General features: G+C 39.3%; 1 protein-coding gene across 6 annotated transcripts in view; it reads left to right on the forward strand.

Annotated features, from left to right (window-relative positions):
- ACSL3 (acyl-CoA synthetase long chain family member 3) overlaps positions 1-19,260 on the forward strand; it is a 68,940-nt gene extending 49,680 nt beyond the window's left edge. For all 6 annotated transcript variants that reach the window (XM_047721110.1, XM_047721111.1, XM_047721112.1 and 3 more), the window contains 11 exons: positions 346-484; positions 2,414-2,564; positions 4,228-4,351; positions 4,600-4,671; positions 6,175-6,314; positions 8,339-8,511; positions 10,081-10,155; positions 11,200-11,391; positions 12,875-12,989; positions 14,622-14,779; positions 17,754-19,260. In XM_047721110.1, the coding sequence (XP_047577066.1) occupies positions 346-484; positions 2,414-2,564; positions 4,228-4,351; positions 4,600-4,671; positions 6,175-6,314; positions 8,339-8,511; positions 10,081-10,155; positions 11,200-11,391; positions 12,875-12,989; positions 14,622-14,779; positions 17,754-17,911 (1,497 nt within the window). In that variant the 3' untranslated portion in view covers positions 17,912-19,260. The remainder of the gene's footprint in view (positions 1-345; positions 485-2,413; positions 2,565-4,227; positions 4,352-4,599; positions 4,672-6,174; positions 6,315-8,338; positions 8,512-10,080; positions 10,156-11,199; positions 11,392-12,874; positions 12,990-14,621; positions 14,780-17,753) is intronic.
- Positions 19,261-20,479: the final 1,219 nt, after the last annotated feature.

The following is a 20,479-nucleotide window of genomic DNA, read 5'->3' on the forward strand; positions in this document are numbered from 1 at the left end:
CTCATAAAAACCTAGGACTTGTGGCTACTCTGTATTACAGGAGGCCTATGTTTATATGCCTATTTTGTAAGGAAGTGACATTGCTGATTAGGATTTTAGCTAAGAACAGGGGCATACACAGTAAATCTAATGCTATAAAATAGCTGTTGGAAATGTCAGACCAGTTTCTCCATCTGGAAAGAGTGCTGTTCATACCAGTGCACCCCCTAACCTTTTTTTTGAAGGCAAGAAATGAGTAATTCACAGATTATGTTAAACTACTTTTCTTGTGTCCTAGACTGTTTGCTAAGTTGTTTCCTGAGGAACAGCAGCAAAGAACATAACTAAATGCTTATGTTTTTCCAGGATATAGTTTCATTAGTCCCACGCCTACGGCACATCATCACTGTGGATGGTAAGCCACCAACATGGTCTGAATTTCCCAAGGGCGTCATCGTGCACACGATGGCTGCGGTGCAGGCTCTGGGAGCCAAGGCCAGCACAGGTATGGCGCACCTTCCCAGTTCCTTGTCGTTCTGCAGTGACCGCGTTCTTTGGAGTGGTTCCAGATCCTGAAGTCAGATCAGGGACAAATAATTTTCTAGACCATCACTTGGGGAAGTAAGGTCACTCTAGTTATACTTTTCTCTACTTTTCAAAGTAGCGTTTAAGGAAGAATACACACATTAGTTTATTGTTCTAAAGGGGGAACATTATACAGGTTTCCCGTTTCTCTTTTGATATAGTTTTCAGTGGTTTGAAGTTCGTTTTCTAAACAATGCCATTAAACTAATCCTATGTGGATCATCCGTAAGTATGTACAGATAGCTGGAGTGGCTAGACCTAGATCCCCTCCTTCGTTCCCTGCTCCAACTCTGCCTTTTTCCAGAGGGAGCATCTTTTTATAATGTGCCTGAACATTAGGCATGGTGATGCTGGAAGTTCCTACTCTCAGATAAGTCTCAGAAAGTGTTAGAAAGCATATGGGTATCAAGGAATATCCTAAAAGCTGCTGGGATGCTGGGACAATATTTCCTTTATAGTTGGAAACTCAGTGATAAATTAGATGTAAGCACTCAGCTTGGGAATGGTGTTTTGCTGACATTACCATTGGACATTTAAGTGCTAGAGGATATTCAGACATGGATATTTAGTGGGGAGTGGCATGTACTCTGGAGGTAAGTTTGGAGTTAGAGATTTAGAAGCTAGAAGTTGGGTTTTAAGTATAGCTGTGGAGGGAGGTGAGGTTACCCACAGAAAGCCATGTCTCCAAAAGCAACTGAGGGTGGGTCAGAGGAAGGAGGGAGGCGCGCAGTGTGTCATGAGGGCGCATGAAGGAGCCTCTCTTGGAGGCAGGTGTTGGCCACAAGAGCAGGTGCCCTGGAGGAGTGGATGACACAGGCATTGGGGGAGGCCCACCCCAGAGCAGTTGCTAGGAGGTGGTGGAGAATTGTGGTGTGGGATGGAGGAGTGAACGGCAGGCTGGAAAGTAAGGACTGGAATAAAGATAATGCGTTGTCATGAAATAGATCTGTGCCTGTAGGAAAGGAAGGTTCACTCAGCAACACGTTTAAAATTATTTCTGCCACTTACTTAAGAAGTCCACACTTAGGGGCGGTCTAAGATTAATTCAGGGGGTGCCACCCATGACCGTCTTCGCTTTGCCTTCCTGCTGTGTCACTTCCAGGATGTGGGCTACTGCCCTTAGGTTTGTGCAGGTGGAGGACACTGTCTTTGAATCCAGGATTTGGACTGTAGCCAAGTCCACTTCACCATGAGGCAGAGAACAGTTGTTAACAAGTGTCTGGGTACCCTAGCCCAACCACACTTACTTCATAGTGAAATTGTTGGAATAGCCATTTGTTTCCATGTTGCCTTTCTTCCCCAAGTTAGGCAGCTGCTTGGCAGCCAAAGTGACCCTTGTCGCTGGTGATGACAAGCCCCTGTTCAAAAGAACATTGCTTTCTACTCCAGGTGAAATCTAAAGTCTTCAGCGTGGCCTTGAAGGCTTTGCCAGATATGGTCCTGGTTCCTACGTCAAAGCCTTTGCTCTCACTTATTTACTATTTGAGACAATCTCCCAGTTCCAGGGTTTCCATGGCTCCCTTCCTCACTGTATCCAGGTCTTCACTAAAACACCAACGTGCCAGAAAAGCATTTCTTGACTTTACCATCTAAATACTTCTACTGTCATCTCACCTTGTCTTTCTTTTTCTTCCTACCTCTTACTACATTATGGATTTATGGTTTGCTTATCTCAATAGAACATACGTCTCTGATGTGCGGGAACTTCATCTGTTTCGTTGACCTCTGAATGAATATAATTCATGGTTGTCAAATTGAGTTATTAAACATGATTATGAAAAAAATGGGTGCTATGGCTGCATTTCTCAGAAGTGTGTGTTTTTTTTTGTTTTTTTTTTCTCCAATGCAGAAAACAAACCTCTTAGCAAACCAGGGCCCTTAGATATTGCAGTAATCATGTATACAAGTGGATCCACAGGACTTCCGAAGGGAGTCATGATCTCCCACAGTAACATTATTGCTGGTATAACTGGGATGGCGGAAAGGATTCCAGGACTGGGGTATGTCACATGGTCAATGCATATGAAGTAGTCCCTTGTTGATGCTGGTTGTTACATTAACGTGGTTTGTGCCATTTAGTGGTATGTGGCTAAATTAGTCTTTCAGAGTCTGTTGGCAGTAAGCAATTCCTCCCAAAAAATCAGAGGGACTTGCAAATTAATTACAAAATAATTACTGTTGTAAGGTTTAAAATATAGTTTTATATATCCTTATATAATGTATATATCATTTATATAGCATTACTTTTTTACTTCAAAAGTGTAAATTTTATCTGACTTAAATTCCTTAATTTAAATAATCAGTTGATCGTATTGCTGCTATAGTCTTTTTTTTTTTAAAGGATTTTATTTATCTATTCGACACACAGAGGGAGGGAGAGAGACACAGAGCAAGCACAAGCAGGGGGAATGGCAGGCAGGAGAGAAGCAGACTCCCTGCTGAGCAGGGAGCCCATCATGGGACTCAATCCCAGAACCCTGGGATCATGACCTGAGCTGAAGGCAGATGCTTAATGACTGAGCCACCCAGGCGCCCCTGTAGTCCTTTTTATACCTAAACATGTTATAATTGAGGTGAACAAATAACTTCATCTGTTCCAGTATTTATCGAGCTTTATTCATTCTCTTATTTTTGAGGCCAATTCCCGCAGCCACGGTGGCAGGGTAGGCACACTGTAGGGGAGAGACGGGAAGCCAGATGGGCTCATGACAGGTAGTAGAGGAGTCAGTACTTAATGACTGATATGGTGTGGTGGGAGTGCTGGGGTATTTTTGATGCCCTTATGCACAGAAGTTATACTCACAGGTTACTGTGGAACTTAATTTAGGGATGGAGAGAGAGATTTCTCTTATGAATGGATAAGTTTTCAGAAAAAATTAAAAGTAGTAGTTTCCTGGGTTAGTCTTTGCCCTTCATATTTTTGGGGGTGGGGGCAGTTCTTGAAATACATACAGACATACACATTTTCTTACATACAGTATAATTTATTATTTCTAAATAACTTTCCAAACAGGAATCTGTTGTAAAAATTTCTGGCCAGCAGTTCTGGATTCTGTTGGAACTTTTTATTTGGGAGCCCCCCCAGCTTTATTTTATTTTTTAAAGATTTTTTATTTATTTGACAGACAGAGATCACAGGTGGGCAGAGAGGCAGGCAGAGAGAGGAGGAAGCAGGCTCCCCGCTGAGCAGAGAGCCCGATGTGGGGCTTGATCCCAGGACCCTGAGATCATGACCCGAGCCGAAGGCAGAGGCTTTAACCCACTGAGCCACCCAGGCACTCTGCCCCCCCTACCTTTAAAGACCACTCCTCTTTGGATGATTTCCTCTGTTCTGTAGAAGAACCCTTCATGTTTTGGCCCCTCAGCCCCCGTTTCTTCTGTCTTCTGCACGTTGTTCCTGTAGCACTTGTAATTAGTGAGCGTCTTCAAGTGGCCCCGGAGACAGCCTCTTCCTTCATGTCTGCCTCCTGGGCTTTAGGTTGAACTGTACTTCTCACCACCCCTCCCCCCAGCATCTGTCTGCTTCCCCCTCCCTCCCCCATACACGCATGTGCACGTGTGCTCTCTCGATCTCCCTCTCTCCATGTGGGTGGGCTCGCTTTGCAGTATTTTCCAGCAGAGACCACTCCTGACAGTTGCTTTTACATCTCCCTTTTCTTTTAGAGAGGAAGACGTTTATATTGGCTATCTGCCTCTGGCCCATGTTTTAGAATTAAGTGCTGAGCTTGTCTGTCTTTCTCACGGATGCCGCATTGGCTACTCTTCACCACAGACTTTAGCAGATCAGGTAAGTTAAATGTTTGTGACTTCAGATACTAAGAAAATTATAATTTTTTAACACATTTTTCTGTATTTGTATGACAGTATATTGTAAGGATGGCAGTTAATCATTTAAAAATAATTATTTTTAATTTTTTTTGTTTTTACAATAAGTAAATAAAAATGATGAATTTATAATACACTTTTTGGTCTAAGAATTCCAACAAATTTCTGAGATAAGGAACAGTTTATATAAATCACTTTTTCTCTCTCTAGTCCTCAAAAATAAAAAAAGGAAGCAAAGGGGATACAACCATGTTGAAACCAACACTGATGGCAGCTGTTCCGGTAAGAATTGGCCATTAATGTTGAGTACTAAAGATATGTCATCTGCTACAGAACCTCAATGCTAGGCTGAAATATAACTGTTGACAAGGTGGTTAATGTAGAATTTATTCCTTATTGATTATATTGCCTTAATGCTCTACTGGATTCATTGTCTTTATTTTTTTTTTTCTTTTTTAGCTTTATCTATTTTTAAAATTTACTGAATGTGGTTTCAGCTTCTCTAGGACATCGTCAGGTCCTTTCCCTAAGTCGCTTCTTACTCAGATCATTTTTGTCATATGTTTGATATTAGTAGAAACCTGAAGCCCGGCAGGAGGTAGGGTGGAAGGTTTGATCCCACTTCCTCCTCCTCTAAACAAATTGTGCCATTACCTCCTGAGTCCCCAGGAACAGTCTGGCCTAGTCACGAAAAAAAGTGACAGAGAATTTAGTGTGCCTTTGAATTACCTGAGAAGCACTGTGTAGTCTAATGTACCTGGCATGGGCAGGGGCCTGGGAATTAGTTGAGTAGAAGTGGGATGGTAACAATTTTCTGTCTCCTGAATTTTAAGTCTTATGTGGCTCCTGATTTTGTTTGAAAGTTTTGGGAATCGTTACCAGGTACCTGAGTACTCCAGTCCAAGCAAAGTTACATAGTTACTCCAAATATAAAAGACCAATAGTTTGATAGTTTCTGTAGGTGTATAGTTTCCTTAGTGTAGTATTTTACTTTTTAGTTCATGTAAACTTTTAGTTCATGTAAAATTAAATATAATTTAAAATTGTAGAGGGAAAACCATTTCAAGTCATAGGGCTCGCAAGCAAAATGCAGTGCAGAAAAGGGAACATTTCCTGAGTGTAGCATTAAAAGACAACCAACCAACCAAAATAACCCTGTGGTCCTTTTGTGAGCAAAGAATGTGGCTCTCTGTATTTTTATAGGGTTATGAGAATTTTAAAGATTTTATTTATTTGGCAAAGAGATTACAAGTAGACCTAGAGGCAGGCAGAGAGAGGGGGAAGCAGACTCCCTGCTGAGCAGAGAGCCCAATGCGGGGTTCAGTCCCAGGACCCTGAGATCATGACCTGAGCGGAAGGCAGAGGCTTAACCCACTGAGCCACCCAGGCGCCCCAGGTTATGAGAATTTTAAAAACCATTTCATATAGTTGTTCATTTAATGGTTGTTCATTTATGTAGTAAGCTTAGTTTTTCCAAAATAAATAAGATAAGCAAAACCATGTAAAAAATCAGTACTGATTATGTTACTGACCTAAGGCTTTGACTTCTTTTTGTCTCCCCACCTTGCCGTGAACATCTAGGTATATTTGTACTTTGAAAAATTAGTTTTACAGAAACCTCATTTTTAAACTAGTTATGGCTCTATTTTAAAAAATTTGTTCCCGATAGATTATATCTTCTAAAATGTCTGAGTACTGATAGAAATATTTATCTGATGTTCAGATATAATATGTATGGCAGCTGATAGCATTATTGACTTTATTAACTCATTTTTATACATCTAGGAAATCATGGATCGGATCTACAAAAACGTCATGAATAAAGTGAATGAAATGAGTAGTTTCCAACGTAATCTATTTATTCTGGCCTATAATTACAAAATGGAACAGATTTCCAAAGGCCATGGTACTCCACTGTGTGACAGGTCAGTGGACTCCCTCTCTCTTTGGTGTCAAATAACCATTTTGTTCATATTACTAGACTAGGTAATTGAGATAGTTGTAAGAAATAATTAGGTTTTAGAAAGTCGAAGGGGCTCTATAAATTCATCTTGCATAAGAATATGAGCAATTGAAGTAGATTGCAGTGTTGTTTGAAAAAATGTTTCACTTATAGTTTTATTATATTTAATAGTGTGCTTTTATTTTATTAATAGTGTGGACACGTATGTAATTTTAGTTTGAGAAATAGTGTTTCTTTGTTTTTAAATTAATTTCACTATGAATATAAAATGGCAACCAAATAGGAGTAAATGTTTTGCGTTTAAACTGTTAAATGATAGGTTTTACCACAGACTGTTATTTTTTGTTTTTGTAGTGCTGAGTGAGTAGATTTAGTTATAAAATAATTTAGAAATTAAAAAATATATGACTTTTTATTTGTTTTAATGGGAATTTGTTAAAAGATTTTATTTATTTGAGAGAGAGAGCATGAGAGGGGGGAGGGTCAGAGGGAGAAGCAGACTCCCTGCTGAGCAGGGAGAAGCAGACTCCCTGCTGAGCAGGGAGCCTGATGTGGGACTCAGGCCTGAGACTCCAGGATCATGACCTGAGCCTGAAGGCAGTCGCTTAACCAACTGAGCCACCCAGGTACCCCTTTTTATGGCAATACTAACGCAGTTTTTACATGCTCCACATTATTTGAAACTATATTTTTTTGCCTTATTTTAATTAACTTCTGAGTGAGATATAAAAATGATTGCTGCTTGGTCTTCTACTTTTTCAGAGTTATTAAAGAAAAACCTACCCTTTCCCCTTTTTGATAAAGATTATGATTAAGCTTGGTGCCTGGGGGGCTCAGTGGGTTAAAGCCTATGCCTTCGGCTTGGGTCATGATCCCAGGGTCCTGGGATAGAGTCCCACTTTGGGCTTCTGCTCGCCGGGGAGCCTGCTTCCCTTCTTCTCTCTCTGCCTGCCCCTCTGCCTACTTGTGACCTCTGTCAAATAAATAAATAAAATATTAAAAAAATTATTAATAAGCAGTCTTTTTTATTAGTGTATTTTCAGAAACATTTTAATCAGATGTTTGAATTGTTTTCCTTTTTTAATTTAGCAGACATTTTAAAACAATAAACACTTTAGAAACCAGTGAAATTATAAAAAGAGATTGTACAAATATGTACCCATTTCTTTTTCAAAAAATACTTAGAGTATGGGTGCATGCAGGGGGAGGGGTAAAGAGGGAGGGAGAATGAGGATCTAAGCAGACTCCACTCTGAGTGCTGAGCCTGATGTGGGGCCAAGTTCATAATCCCACGACTTTGAGATCATGACCTGGGTCGAAACCAAGAGTCAGATGCTTAACTGACTGAGCCACCCAGGTGCCCCCAATACGTACACATTCCTAATGAAGTAAGCAAAAGCAAAAAAAAATGCTTTGCTTTTAATGCTAAATTTTATGAAGATACAACAGGATTATTCAGTATTAATAGGTGTGTTTTTAAAAAGATTTTATTTATTAGAGAGACAGATAGTGACAGAGATAGAGAGAGAGAGCACAAGTTGGGGGAGATAGAGAAGCAGGCTCCTGCTAAGCAGTGAGCCTGACATGGGGCTCGATCCCAGGACCCTGGGATCATGACCTGAGCCAAAGGCAGACACTTAACTAACTGACCATCCAGGCACCCCTTAATATCTGTATTATTATATAATATAAAACTAATTGCTCTGGCCAGAAACATGAGTTTGTCATTACTGTATAAAATTAAACCTGACAATTTTGAATTCAAATATTAACTCGAAAAGTTAAGAGAAAATGCTACTTTCTTTACTTGGCCAAACTTAAAAAAAGTTAAGGTTTAAGTAGTGGGTGAGAGAATCTCTTGAATTGGCTGTGTAGCCTTGGGTGAGCCTGACTCTCAGAATCTCCCATTTCGGAATTGGGAGATTAGTCCAAATGACTTGGAGAATGCCATTCAGCTTCAAATTCTGTGATTTTTTTTTTTTTAAGGTTTATTTTCCAAAAAGTCCGAGGCTTGCTAGGCGGAAATATTCGGCTTCTGTTATGTGGAGGTGCTCCACTTTCTGCAACCACACAGCGATTCATGAACATCTGTTTCTGCTGTCCCGTTGGTCAGGGATATGGACTTACTGAATCTTGCGGTGCGGGAACAATTACAGAAGGTTTGTGTTCTTCAAAGTGGTGTGTCCAAAAAGAGGCTGGGGTGCACCTCCAGGCATTCTTTGGTAATGGGTTTTTTCTGCAGTATGAAGGATAAAAGTGGTTAAGGTATTTGTGTGTAGAATGATGGTAAATTCTAAGTACTGTGATTATTGATAGTGTTTAGAATGTATTGGATACATCTAATAGTCAATAATTGATAGTTTCATGTTAGATTATGATATGTTAAATTAAAAGCTACTTAGAGTTCTGGAAAAAGTTTTAGTAACAAGCATTGGCTGTATTATATACATTTATTTTCTTATTTCAGTTATTAAGTGTCTTTTTGTGAAGAAAAACATGTTTTGTGCAGTTGTTGAGATATGTGTATTAAAGCTCAAACTTGGAAGTGGTTTATGGGGGTGGTCTGTGTAATGAGAGGAAAACCAGATTCAGTTCTAGAGAATATAATTTCTAGGGTTTATCATGGTGACATGATTGACGAGGCCATCCATAACCCAAGTGGTTCCCAGATGAATCCCGGAGTGCCTCATGTGTCCCTTTTATTGAGGAAAGTTATTTTGCGTCTCAGTACTAGGAAGAGCTACTTTATATTTTCTAGATACTGACAGATATTAAACTTCCTAATTGATCATTTTCCTTGTTTACCTTGAATGTTTCTGTGTACCTTTCTTATGTCAGGTTTATCATACACTACTTCTGTATTTTCCTGTTTTCTATATTTTGGAAGCTATTTCTAAGTTTTGTTTTGCAGGAAATAAAAGTCTTAATTATGTGCTTCTCTGGTTCCTTCTGAGGATCCTTATGGCTTCTGTTTTTAAGATTTGTGTTGAATGTGATTCATCAGTTACAGCTTATATTGTAAATAAAACAACCTATAAATTATTAAATAATCAGCCTTTTCTTTCTGATACTTGAATGATCTTTGAAGAGGAAACATGATGAAATAGTAATTGACAATAGTGGTGTGTGCTTTTCCCAGATCCTTGAAAGTTAATCTCCAGCCTGGTCTTCTGAACTCCCATCTATGAGTTTAAATAGGATGATAGCCTAGGCTGCTGTCCGGGAGGCTTAGAGGTCTCCCTTTGAAATAGTGATAGACAGGAGAAGGTTGGAGAGGCTGCAGGTACTGCAGAGCCTTCTGGTCTGACAAGAAAGTGGAGTGGGTCCCATCATCCTTGAGGATAGGGGCTCCAGACTCATGAGCCAGGCAGCTTCACGGAGTGAGGTGGGCCTTGAGGTAAGAAGATCTGTGATGGGAGTAAGGCAGGCATGTAGGGGAGCTGGAGCAGCATGCCCCGTCTGATGGGGACCCCAGTTGTTGCTGTGCTGGAGATGCGGGCCCTGTTGTTCCTGGAGGGTCCACACTTCTGTGTAAAATGGCTTGAGTTTTAAATGTCAATAACCAAGTCAGAATAAAAAGAAACCCTGTGTGGGCCCCATAGCTTGTGGTTCACCAGTTTGTGACTCCTGCTTTTAAAGATTCTTGGGATAAGTCATCATCTTTGGTAGAAAAATGAAGCTGTTTAGTCACCACTGTAATCAAATACCTTTTTTCATTTGTATCTTAGTGTGGGACTACAATACTGGCAGAGTGGGAGCACCATTAGTTTGCTGTGAAATCAAATTAAAGAACTGGGAGGAAGGTAATAACCTATTTTAACCACAGAGCATTAATCTGTATAATATTTAACCTTAAAGTTAGAACTGTGCTTCATTTTCTTACTTTAGGATATAAATCACCCACAAGTGCTTGTTTTTTTATCTAATAGAATTATTTTATCTAGAGCTATACTTGGATTTACTTGTTTCAAGAATGATTCTGAAGAGTTATAATTGCTTTTATTTTGCTTATTTTATTACATGAAAGCAAGGAAGAATTATGGCAAAAACTTGAAATCTGCTAAACGATGTCAATAAATTAGGAATGATCATAAGTTTATTTTGTAGAAGCAAAAATCATAAAATGTAATCTCTGAAACAGGATTTTTCATATTTTTTCTTTTTTTTTTCCCCTGATGATTTCAATCTAGAATCATCAGAAGGAAATTTTTACTATGATTTCATAAAATCTGTTGTTTTGCCATTTAAATACTAATCACTTTTTAAAAAATTGCATTTGATTCTATCAGTGTGTATAGATTATTAGTGATTGGTTTCACTTTTATACAAAATAAATATTCTGAAGGTTTGATGCCATTTTTCATTTCTCTTTTAGCAGAATTAGTGAAAATGTTTGACAAATTTAAACTTGGAGTCATTCTGAATTTTATAAGGCATAAATCTCTTAAATATAGTGTAATTTGGTTTTACAGTGTTGTGTTTTATTGAATACATGATTTAGTACTTTTATCAGACATAAAAGAATCTCCACAGAGTCCCTAAAGGAGTTTACCTTGTAGTACACATGACTATTTTATACCACAGGTGCTGGATTTTTTTAGTGTAATGTTTGCTTGGAATAGTAGTTTAAAAGCGTCAGTGCTTATGGGTAGCAACTGAAATGTTGCACCTAGTTTTACTTTAATGAGTTTTGTTCATTTATACTGTCTGCCTCGTTTCCTTTGGGAAACTCTAATTGGATTTAAAATCAGATGTTCCTATTTAGAAACTAACGTTTTCTAATTTTCACATGATGTATATAGAAATAAAAATTTAGAATTAACTCTTAATTATTTTGTGTTTACTAGGTGGATACTTTAATACTGATAAACCACACCCCAGGGGTGAAATTCTTATTGGTGGCCAAAATGTGACACTAGGATACTACAAAAATGAAGCAAAAACGAAAGCTGATTTCTTTGAAGATGAAAATGGACAGAGGTGGCTCTGTACTGGAGATATTGGGGAGTTTGACCCTGATGGTTGTTTAAAGATTATTGGTGAGCCAACTAATATATATATATATATATATATATATATATATATATATATATATATATAAAATGTATATATATATACCCCCCGACAATGGATGTTTCTGAAACAGTTTTGCAAAAGAGATAACTTATATTTAGGGAAGCTTTTAATAATACAAGAATAGATCTTTCTGCAGTGTTGATAGGGTCTATTGTATCATCTCTGGAATATAAAATAGAGACTGTGACTGTGAAGAAATTTTAAGGCTTGACATTTTAGGAGATCTCAAAATCTGTTCAATAGCAGTGATATTTTTAATTACTAGATAACCCTGAAGGAATCAAATTCTTAGTAGGGGATATTTATTTTTTGTGTTCTTTGGTATCTAAGGTTTATTGGACACGGCTCTCCTGTTGGAAACATGTCCTGGCCTTGCCTGTGAGATAAGGAAGGCCTGGCAGTTGGAGTACTATGACCCATGGGGCAGAAAATAGCTCCCTGCCTTCCCTCTTAACATTCTTTTTCTCAGTTAATAGTGTTTCTGTACTAGTCATGCTACCTAGAAACCTGGGAGGAGATGTGAGACTTCAGTGAGCTCCCCATGTGTTACCCATGTTCTGCTGATTTACCAGGTGAAACATGCCTCAAGATCATTCTGTTCTGGCAGCAGCTCTTCTGCCCACGGGTCCTGTCCCCGTGGTTTAATAAAATTACCATTTTGCACCAAAAAAAAAAAAAAAAAAAAGTCATTCTTTTCTCTCTGCCCTCTCACCATGACCATAGGTCAGGCCCACACCTTCTGTCACCCTGTTGCAAGAAATTCCTCTCTCTGGACATGCTTGTCCCCCTTAAACACACGCTTGAGCCGTCAGCACTGATCTCACTGGGCCACTTTGCTGCTAAAAAACTCTAGTGGCAGCTAGGGGCTCGGTTCGGTGCCTCTGTTCTGTAGCCAGATTCACCTCTCCGCCTCCCCGTCTAGCCCCTCCCTTCCCCCAAGTGCTGCGGAAGTTCAGGCTGACCTACCTGTCTGTCGTTTACCAGGGCCAGTGCACTTGGCTACCTCCTATCTTTCCTAGAGACTCTGCCCAGGCCTCACTTGGAGGGAATTCTTTCCAGATCAGCAGGTTGGACAGGCTTGACCTTTACCGTTACCATTCTGTGTTGAGGGGATATGTTTCTCTCCAGATAGCACATGAGCTTTCACATGTCACTGAGAACTCTTCTCCTTCCTGGTGTTAATATGTCATAGGGAACATAGCTGTTCAGCAGAACATGCCCGAAGCCCTGGAGGGACTCTTGACCAGAAACTAATTTTCTTTTTTGAAAGAATTTATTTAATGGTACTGAAATTAGGGCCTAATTTACTGCGTACTTTTAATTTTGGTGTAACTATTATAATAAACTTAATTGATAGCAAATTACTTTGGGAATGGCCAATATTCATGTGTATTCAAGGTATTTCTGTGCTCCCATGTGCCCCCTCCTGGCCTTTGTCCTGCATAGATCGTAAGAAGGACCTTGTGAAACTGCAAGCCGGAGAATATGTTTCTCTTGGGAAAGTAGAGGCAGCCCTGAAGAACCTCTCCCTTATAGATAACATTTGTGCATATGCAAACAGGTAAGAAAGTAGAATTCTGTTACTTTTACTTCAAACCTTTTGTGTGTTCTTGGCATTTCCTTCCTAGATGAATCTTCTTCTTAAAACTATACTAAGAACTCTTCTTCCTTCGTATCTATTGTCTCTGGGAGTGGCCTCTTCTCAGGAAAGCCAGTAACTGATTCTGTCCTTGGGATGCTTCCCCTCCTTGTCATCCTCTCTCTCTGGTTTCTGTTTACATCTCACTGCGGTGTCCTGTGTGATGGGGAGGGGAAGAAAGTCAAGTGCTCCTTCTTGGTGCCCTGGCATCCCCAGCAAGGGAAGCTTCCGCACAGGGAAGCTTCCCAGAAACAGCCCAGAGCATAGGGTAGTAGAGAAGGAAGTTGGAGGATAGTCTTCAAGCTGGACCCTGATCCACACCTACTACCTTGCACTAGACTTAAGCCTGCTTGGGACCCTCGCCAAGGTGGGGGGGCTCTGTTTTAAGCTGTGTTAAGCTGTGGCTTAACTCCTATCATATCTAGTCCGTAATGATACAAAGCAGCTGGGGAGGAGAGTTTAAAGTTAAAAATCCTGGAAATGTATTCCTGGGAAATGTGTTGGAAATTTATATTGGCACTCTGGTGACATTTTTCCCTAACAGTATTCTATGTGGTAATGTCTCCAGTGTTAATGATCAGCTACTCTGTGGCCAGTGTTAATGATCAGCTACTTCGTGCTACTACTTGCTGCAGCAGTTGACATAATAATTATTATGAAAAGATAAAATCTGGTATCAGAAGAACCAATTTTGAAACAGACTTTAAAGATTAACTACATTGTATTATAAATTATTCTGCCCTTCAATTAGCCAAGAGATGTTTTCTTCTGTGGTACTACAGTTCTGGCTTTTACTTGTGTGATATTAACCAGACTACCCTTCTCTTCTGATGCTGCTTGCCATTTCCTACTGCCATTGGCAGGCGTACCTACAGCTCTTTTATTAACCGTTCTCGTGATAACAAAAGAGAAAAGTAAGTGTAACCACATTACTTTGATTTGCTGCCAAATTTCTTGAGATACAATTTTTTTTTTTTTTACTTTAAATATATTTTTTAAAGATTTTATTTGTTTGAGGGCAACAGAGTGCATGAGCAGGGGAGGGGGAAACAGAGAGAGGGAGAGAATCCCAGGGAGACGCTTCACTGAATGTGGAGCCTGACATGGGGCTCGGTCTCAACGCTGAGATCATCACCTGAGCCGAAATCAAGAGTCACATGCTTACTGGCTGAGCCACCCAGGCGCCCCTAGATATAATTTCTATTTACATAAATTTTAATTTCTCTTTAACCTGTTAATGTGAATTACTGATTTAAGAGTTGAATTTTCTAATATTTGTAATTTTCTTTAAAAAAATGTATAAATGGAAGTATTCATAACACACATAGTTGAAATTTGTCATTAAATATCCGATGAAGGTTTATTTAGCAGGGAACTCTGTCAGAGCCTTGAACAACAGAAGTGGCGTGAGGTGAGTGTGCTAAGTACCAAGTAGGCGTCATGTGTGTTCTTTAGTGCAGTCGTGGATCGATGACAACAGCATTGGTAATCATGACTGCAGCTCACACCCTGTGCCGTTTAGATCCTTACCCCTTTGTCCTTTCTGTATTTCAGTTATCATTCTTACGTCATTGGGTTTGTTGTGCCAAACCAAAAGGAACTTACAGAACTCGCTCGAAAGAAAGGACTTCATGGGACTTGGGAGGAGCTGTGTAACAGCTGTGAAATGGAAAACGAGGTCCTCAAAGTGCTTTCTGAAGCTGCTATTTCAGGTGAGTAGCTGTGAAACAGACTGAGGACTGAGGCGGGAAGGGAAGAGAGCGCTCACGTTCGCTTGTGCTGCCGTCACACGGCTTAGGTGATGTCATTTCCTACTCAGAAACCAACTATGTTTTCCTGCAGCTAGATAGAAGAGCAGACTTCACAGGCCCTTCCAGAGGACTCGCCTATCATGTGCTCCCATGACCCCCATGCACCCCCTTGTCCTTGTCCCTTTAGCTTTTGTCTTCTGGGTTCACCATTTTTCTCCTTCTCTGAGCTGGGTCCTGGCCACCCCAGCCCATCCTCAACTGCCCAAGACTCTTTTCTGCATTTTCTACACTGTTAATGTGCTGGTAGTAGCTTGTATGGATGTGTCCTATACCCCCTTTTTCCGTGTGTGTTGGGGGAGCCTGCAGTCGGTCGCTCTGGTTGTTTGTTACTGAATAATGCTGCTGTGAACATTCGTGTACAAGGGGTTGTGCAGATGGGCTCCTTTCTCCTGGGTAGGTACTTCAGAGTGGAATTGCTAGGCCTGTGTCAACTTTGTTAAACCTTTTAAGAAAGTACTAGATTATTTTCCAGAATATTTTTTCCAAGTATTTTCCAAACTTATTTTCTAAAATGTTGGCATCATTTTATCATTCCCACTGGTGTTAGGTTCCAGTTTCCCCACGTCCCCGAAACACCTGTTACTGTCATCCTTTGGATTCTCCTCATCCTAGTGGGTATGCAGTAGGGTATCTGTTGGTTTTGATATATATTTTTCTCGTGGCTAATGATGTCGGGCATCCTTTCTTGTATTTATTACCCATTTTATGTCTTCTCTAGAGAAATGTCTATTCAGATCCTTTGCCCGTTTTTTTAAAATGGGTTGCCTTTTTATTACTGAGCTGTATAAGTTCTTTATGTATTCTAGACACGAGGCCCTTACCAGATACACAGTTTGTAAATATTTTTGCCCATTCTGTGGGGTGTGTTTTTACTTTTTTGATGGTACCTTTTGAAGTACAACAGTGTTAATTTTGAAAGAGTAATTTTTTTTCTTTTGTTGTTTGTGCTTTTGGTGTCCTGAGAAATCATTCCTAATCTATCACAAAGATACACCCTATTTTTTATTCTAAGAGTTTTATAGTTTCAGCTGTTACATTTAGGTCCTCGGTCTATTTGAGTTCATTTTAATGTGTGAAGAAGGGATCCAACTTCATTCTTAGGCAAAATTTGTATCAGGTTTACACCTGAGAAACAGTTAGTAGTTATCTGTAAAGAAACTCACTGTGAAGAATTGGTTTATGTGCTCTTTGGGGGTTGACTTAGGCAAAGCTGGAACTCGGTAGGGCAGCTGGTTGGCAGCTGCTGGAAGTCCGACCACAGGCGGAATTGGTTTTTGTTTGGGGACACCTCAGCTCTGCTCCTGCGGCCTTTTCAGTCCACCCAACCAGGCCCGTTAAGATGATCGAGGACAGTTTGCCTCACGTAAAGTAAACTGGTTGTAGACTTAATCATTTATGTACAATGTGTATTGCGTTAAAGTTTAATTGACTAACTGGGGACACTAGCCTAAGCCAGTAGATACATAAAACTGACTTTTCCAGTCTATCATCGCTTGTCCGCTTGGCACCCATGTACATCTCCTGAGAGCATAGTTGATTTCTAAGTAAGGACAGTAACAAAGACTCCCGCCTCATGTAGTAAAACTGCCCAGCACACAGCTAAAAATACATTAACCTTTTTTGCAGAAGAGGATGCACACCCCTTGAGCTATTTTTGTTCTTATTCAGTGATACGCAGTTAGCTTATTAATACTTATTATGATAGAATAAAAGGGAGGAAAATAAAAATATTTGCTTTAACATATATACAAACACAACAAAACAAGAACCATTCCATAAGTTCTGAGGTCCAGGCCTTGCTGCTTTTACTCACTGTGGTTTTCCCTCTAAGAGAGCACTCCCGGAATAGCTTTAGTCTTTGAAGAAGAAAACCTTGTTATGTCTATGTTTATAAGTTAGAGTTAATATATCTCTTTTGCTCCCAAGGTACTTACACCTTCAGTTTAGTGAGCAAGTGTACCTGTCTGTATGGTGTGTGTGTGTGTGTGTGTGTGTGTGTGTGTAATCATGGCTAGATGTTCATCTGTTTATCCTTGTTAGATCTTATACCACTTGAGAACAGAAACTATTCTGTGTTTCTTAGAGTGTTTAAGAGTGTTTAGTAAAACGCTTTACACAGTAATTTTTTTCAATAAATATTTGTTGAATGAATGCTGGAAAACCTCTCCCTTTTCTCCATCCCTCTCCCTGTGTCCAACCCTCTGCTACTGAGACTCTTACTGGTATCCAGCTGTATATAGAGACACAATAGTAAGCAAACATTCTGTCCTCATAGCTTATGCTGAATATTCTGATTTGATGACAAGATTCTCTTTAAACTTTATTATTTTTTGGTTTCTAAAGTGATCTCCTTATAATAAACTCAGGTTTAGGTGTGTGGCATTTGCTTTTCCTTAATCATGGATCTTAACCCCTAGAGCTATACAGTTTATAACTTGGTGTATAGTTGTCCTACATATCTGTGTGCATAATATTTATCTGCTGTTAAAAAAATCCGAAAACTGCCTTTTTTTTAAGCCTAGCAATATATTGCAGATATCTTTATACACCCTGCCATGTAGATCTTATTTTTAATGACTGAATTTTATTCCATTTTATGCCTGCATCATAACTTAATCTAACTTATTCTCTTGATGGCCATGTAGATTTTTTAAACAAAAAATTTGGCTTTTATAATTCTCATACATATCTGTATGTATCTATTTACTTCTAGTGTTTTTGAGGGATGGCTTATTTAGAAGCAAGATTTCATGGGATGTTGTGCATTTTGATGGGCGCTCTAAGACTAGAAAAGTTACACTGTTTGCCAGGAATTTTAATTGTATGTTTTTTATGCCTCTGCATTTACATTTTCCCCCCTCTTCCACCATCGCAGCGAGTCTAGAAAAATTCGAAATTCCAGTAAAAATTCGTTTGAGCCCGGAACCGTGGACCCCTGAAACTGGTCTGGTGACAGATGCCTTCAAGCTGAAACGTAAAGAGCTTAAAACACATTACCAGGCGGACATTGAGCGAATGTATGGAAGAAAATAGTTCTTCTCTTTCAGCATCGTTTGCTGCAGGGAGCTCAGATCAAATAGGAAAATACTTGAAGTGCATGTCTCCCACTGTGAGGCAAACCCCGTTCCTCGTTCCTCGTAGTAAACCTGAGCTGTCCTTCTCCTGACATGGCCGTTCTTACTGACGGGATTAGTAAAACATTAAGACAGCAAACTGGTGTCTGTCTCTTCTTTCTTCCCCCTTTCCAGCTTTCCACCTGGGACTGCACTGGTCAGCATGAGGACTTTGAATCATTTTGGGGAACAGTGATTTTAAAACCTCAAGTTTTTAAACATGATTTATATGTTCTGTATAATGTTCAGTTTGTAACTTTTTAAAGTTTGGATGTATAGAGAGAGAAATAGGAAATATAAGAACTGGTTATTTGGGGGGCTTTTTTACTTACAGTATTTAAAAATGCAAGGGTATGGATGTGAAATTATGTAAATTCAAACGCTTATGAATCAAATCATTGTTGAACAAAAGATTTGTTGCCGTGTAATTATTGTCTTGTATGCATTTGAGAGAAATAAATATACCCATACTTATGTTTTAAGAAATTGAGACCTTGTGAATATATGCCTGGCAGCGTCTTACATATATTTATTTTTTATTAGGGAGAAGCATGGAAGTTCGATCGGTGCTTCGGGAAACAAGCCAGCACTAGGGGGTCACGCTTCAGCGCAGGCAAGAAACGGGGCAAGTGTAGTGCCGGTGGGTAATTAGTCTCTAGCCGCTTACCCTCCGAATAGGCAGGGTCTTCTAGTTGCTTTGAAACTAGGAGAATGTCCAGACTTCTTTAAGAGTTGGGCGCAATTCTAAAAGTTAAGGTGGGATTCAAGAGGCAAAGGATAGAAAGCTGTTCTTTATTTCATCAACCATTATACATGCAGTTGTTCATATTTATAGCACCTCAGTCATGGAAAGCTACTCTGTCCACTCTGATGCTTTTAGTCTAGATGTGTAATCTATCGCATTTCAAAATGAGGATTTTTCTCTTGATAGTTTGCACTGGTGTGTGTGTGTGTGAGAGAGAGAGTGTGTGTGTTGGCAACTTACCAAAAAGGCACCTTATCCTTTCTATGAAACTTTTTTACACTAGAATACGGAAACATGGAGAATGTTTCTGATACTGGCATTCGTACTAAGATATATGAGAATTTAACTTTATACTGAGGTGAGTTAAGATTTAATTTGTAGGTTTTTATGTTACTGTGGAAGTTAAGATTCTAAAAACACTGCTTGTATGTACATGGTAAGTCTTCATATGTGTTGCTTGTCTTGTATTTGAGCATTATCAAGAGTTCTGTTGCACCAATGACGATGTGTTCAGATCAAGACTTTCAAAAAAAAAAAAATAGGTACCATGTTTTCTTATGTCCTCTTGGTTATTTTTCGATTCTTAGTTCCTTTAGGCATCATAAGGCAAAAACAAAGAAAAGAAGTAGATCTGGGTAGGACAGTAGGAGTGCTGAGACCCAGGACTCTGTAGCTTTTGGTCATGTTGCACACACATCATATTTGGAGATACCGCATATGGTGTTCTGTTTCGAACTTTTCTTGTATTTGTTTATATTTGCATTATGTTTTGAGTGTGTTTTTCCTTGTCATAGTTTAAATTTATTCATAAAGTTTGGGAAAACTGCCAAGAAGTAAAACAATGAAAGACATTAAACAGAACTTCTCTGTCAGGATGTTGTGATCTGAAGATTAAGTCAGGGTGGGTGGAGAATTTGTTTCAGATGCTTTATCTTTAGAATGTCTGCTTTCAAATGATTTTTGAGAAGTTGTATTTAGAAAAGAAAGTTCAGTGCTTCAAAGGGAGGGAGAGAACAATGTAATTGGGACTCAAACTGTCAGATGAATATGCAGCTTATCACTGATTCTGGATACAAGTTGTTTCTTTTCAGAAGCCTCTAACAGGACTGATTTAATTTGCATTTTGTTCCATTTTTCTCATTTTTTCCAGTCCTAAAATCTTAGATGCCAGGTGTCAGATGTCACAGCAGAGTATGAAATTACATAAAGTAGCGTCCCCTTTCAAACAAGTTCCTCTCTGACCCACACCATCTTTAGTGACTTGAAAAATGAGACTTTTTCATCTTAACTTTTCGAAAAGAAACCTTTGGTTTAACAACCAAAACCAAAAACACCAGCCAACAATGAGGATTTTTTTAAAATACTGGTTTAGCTTGAAGACGCTTGGGGAGGAAAACTTTGAAGAATGTCAAAGTCAGTTGCTAAATCTAATACATCTGAAAACAGACTATAGATCCTAAAAAGAATGATTCTGAAGAACTTGTTTTCTGGAAATAAGTTACATAAGACTTCTCAGCCTTGCCCATGACAGTAAGTCTGAGGGCTGATGGCGGCTACCTCCCCTTTTCTCTCGGCAGCCTCCCCCACCTCTCCTGCTGGGGATTTTTTAGCTTCAACTTTATTAGAAAGGTTTTTACCAACAGCAGAACAAAACTGTAAGCGGTCTCTCTTAAGTACTGCTTTGTTCTTTTAAGTAATGGATCTAATACCATGTTCTCCAAAGCTTGCAATTTTTTCAGCAAT

The sequence above is a fragment of the Lutra lutra genome, chromosome 3, assembly GCF_902655055.1.
Source record: "Lutra lutra chromosome 3, mLutLut1.2, whole genome shotgun sequence".
Taxonomy (NCBI): domain Eukaryota; kingdom Metazoa; phylum Chordata; class Mammalia; order Carnivora; family Mustelidae; genus Lutra; species Lutra lutra.